Source organism: Neophocaena asiaeorientalis, unplaced genomic scaffold, assembly GCF_003031525.2.
Source record: "Neophocaena asiaeorientalis asiaeorientalis breed wild unplaced genomic scaffold, Neophocaena_asiaeorientalis_V1.1 scaffold223, whole genome shotgun sequence".
In the NCBI taxonomy this organism is placed as follows: Eukaryota; Metazoa; Chordata; class Mammalia; order Artiodactyla; family Phocoenidae; genus Neophocaena; species Neophocaena asiaeorientalis.
The window spans coordinates 3,694,919-3,697,713 of NW_020175045.1; the positions used below are offsets into that span (position 1 = coordinate 3,694,919).

The 2,795-nt window shown below is 55.4% G+C and overlaps 1 protein-coding gene and 1 long non-coding RNA gene across 2 annotated transcripts in view; one reads left to right on the forward strand and one right to left on the reverse strand.

The window, feature by feature from the left end:
- DNAAF5 (dynein axonemal assembly factor 5) overlaps window positions 1-215 on the reverse strand; it is a 36,684-nt gene extending 36,469 nt beyond the window's left edge. The window contains exon 1 of the mRNA XM_024763513.1: window positions 8-215. Within this exon, the coding sequence (XP_024619281.1) occupies window positions 8-131 (124 nt within the window). The 5' untranslated portion in view covers window positions 132-215. The remainder of the gene's footprint in view (window positions 1-7) is intronic.
- Window positions 216-323: 108 nt separating this feature from the next.
- LOC112412063 (uncharacterized) lies at window positions 324-2,292 on the forward strand. The gene is made up of 3 exons (XR_003005726.1): window positions 324-634; window positions 881-1,379; window positions 1,605-2,292. It is a non-coding gene; the product is annotated as an uncharacterized LOC112412063 (long non-coding RNA).
- The last annotated feature ends 503 nt before the right edge of the window (window positions 2,293-2,795 follow it).

Genomic DNA, 2,795 nt, shown 5'->3' on the forward strand with positions numbered 1-2,795 from the left:
TGCTTGCTGTCGGCCTCCAGACCGGGCAGCATGCGGCTCAGTACGCGGCTTAGCTCCGCCGCCTCGGCCATCTCGGCGGCTTCCGCCGGGTCCGGGGACGCCGCGGCCTCGGTCGCCACCAGCGCCGCCATCTTCCCCGCGTTGCTAGTCACCAGGGGAGCCTGGCGCTTTTACGACGGTCGCGGCGCGGATTACGGCGCGTTTTCCGGTCGGCTCCGAGAGTAACTTTATTGGCAGCTCGGCACACTGACAGGACACGGCCGGGGGGCGGGGCCGGGGCGGGGAGTCGGAGGGCTGAGGGGACGCGGGCCAGGCCGGGGGTCCTGGGCAGGTTTGGAGCCCGATATGATGGCCGCTGCGGACTTGTGTACAGGGAGGCGTGGTGGTCGTGCCCTTTCGTGTCCTTAGGTGGCTACTGTGACCCTCACCTCTCCTGCATGCCCCGGTCGGACCAGTTCCGTCGGATACGGTGACGTGGAGAGGGCACCTGGTCTCTCCGGCTCGGGTGTTCGTCTAGTGGGTGACACGTTAATCAGCGTGCAGTTACCGTGGTCCTGAGGGATGAAGGCCAAGGAACTTGGCGTAGACTGGAAGGCTTCCTGGAGGAGGTGACAGCCCCAGCGTAATATAGTGGGTAATTGAGTTAACTAGGTGAAGGGGGGGGTGAAAGCGTTGCAGAGGGAGGGGACAGCATGGGCAAAGGTCTATGGTGGGAGTGGGACTGCTCAGTTGTGCCCCCCAAAGTTCACGTAGTGGAGTCCTGACCCCCCCCCCAGGACCTCAAAACATGACCTTACTTAGCAATAGGGCCATTCGGACTCATCAAGTTAAGAAGGGGCCATTAGGATGGGCCCTAATCCATATGACTGTGTCCTTATAGAAAGGGGAAACTGGAGACAGACAAGCACACAGGGAGAACGATCATGAACATGGATGGCCATCTGCAAGCTTAGGAGAGCGGCCTGGAGCAGACTCACTCCCTCAGCGGCTCTGGGGGAAGCAGCCTCTGACACCGTGATCCTGGACTTCTGGATTCCAGAGCAGTGGGGAGATAAATTTGTGTTGTTTAAGCCGCCAGGTTTATTTATGGTATTTGTTTGGGCAGCCCTAGGAACAAATACGGGGAGGGGGCCTGACACTGTTCCGGGAAATGAAGAAAAGTGCCCTGTGGCTAGAGCCCAGGGGCCCGGGGGAGCAGGGTCCTCTGGGTGGCTCCACTGGGTCCCAGTGGGGGATGCAAGGGAGGATTTAAGGTGGAAGAGTTTCGCGTAAGGTTTGTGTTTTTAGAAAACTGCTTTGGCTGTTGCAGAACAGGTTAGCAGGGAGCCAGGCAGTCGCCACATGAGGCCGTCGCGAAGGCCGTGCCCTGGCTGAGATGAGTGAGTAAACGCTTAAATGGGGGTGGTGGACTCCCCGCCCCGGAAGGTGCTGCAGACTCACTTTCCCAGCTGCTCCCCACGAAGTACAGCTAAGTACCTTGCAGCTAGTTCAGCAGACGATGGGGAAAGGCTCTGAGCTGGGAAGGAGACGGGCTGACTGGGGACTCCAGCACTGGAGGAACAGCCATGGGATGGGTCCCTGGGGTTTCTCTTTCTTGCTTACAGGTTCCTGGAATAGGCGCTAGAGGGGGCTGCAACCCAGACCTGCCGACAGGCCACTCACACTGAGTACACGATCACTGCCTCGGCATCTGTTCTGTGTGGCCCGCTGCCTGCGGGGCCTTGAACTGACAGGAGCCCTCCCTCGAGTGTGTGACCTAGATGACAGCCCGCAGAGTCACCAGTAAACCGAAGTTCCTGATGTGACCCCCCGCCCAACACCCTTGTGATAACCTCTCTCCCTGTGGGCCCCATAGATTAAACCCCTGTGAAGCTCACCAAAACCCTGCTCCCTCTGGTTTGAACTGACCTATCCAGCCTTAGCCCAGGAACCCCAAAGCACAGCCCTATGGACCTAATACAGGTGTGCGCCCCGGGTCCTGACTCCTGGGCACTCTGCCTGTACCTCCTCCAGGACCTGTGAGTCGTAAGCTTCTCTGTTCCGCTATTTCTTGAGGTCTTTGTTGAACCACCAGGCAGCCTGGCCACATGCCTTCTGACACTGCAGGCAGCACCCACAGGGATGGAGTGACAGCCGGGGCAGCACCGGGAGAATGGAGCAGACAGGAAGGGCATTGCAAGGGCTGGGGAAATAAAACTATCATTAGAACCACAGGCCATAAAAGTAGGCTGGAATTTATACACTAAACCTAAATGGGATGACTTTCTGCTGAAATAGAAGATTAATTTTTTGTTTGATGTGGACCATTTTTTAAAGTTTTTATTGAATTTGTTACAATATTGCTTCTTTTTTTTTTTTTTTAATATATTTTGGTGTTTTGGCCGCGAGGCATGCGGGATCTTAGATCCCTGGCCAGGGATAGAACCTGCACCCCTTGCACTGGAAGGCGAAGTCTGAACCACTGGACTGCCAGGGAAGTCTCTGAAATAGAAGATTTAAATAAAATCAGGATTCTTCTGACACAATAACCAAAATGTCCAGTATACAGTAAAAAACCACTGGTCATACCAAGAACCAAGGAAAACCATTATTTGAACATGAAAAGAAGTGAACTGACGTGAACACCAAGATAAATCTTGGAATTATCTGAAAAGGATTTTAAAGCAGTCATAAAAATGCTTTTAAAAATATTTATGGGGCTTCCCTGGTGGCGCAGTGGTTGAGAGTCCGCCTGCAGATGCAGGGGACGCGGGTTCGTGCCCCGGTCCGGGAAGACCCCACATGCCGCGGAGCGG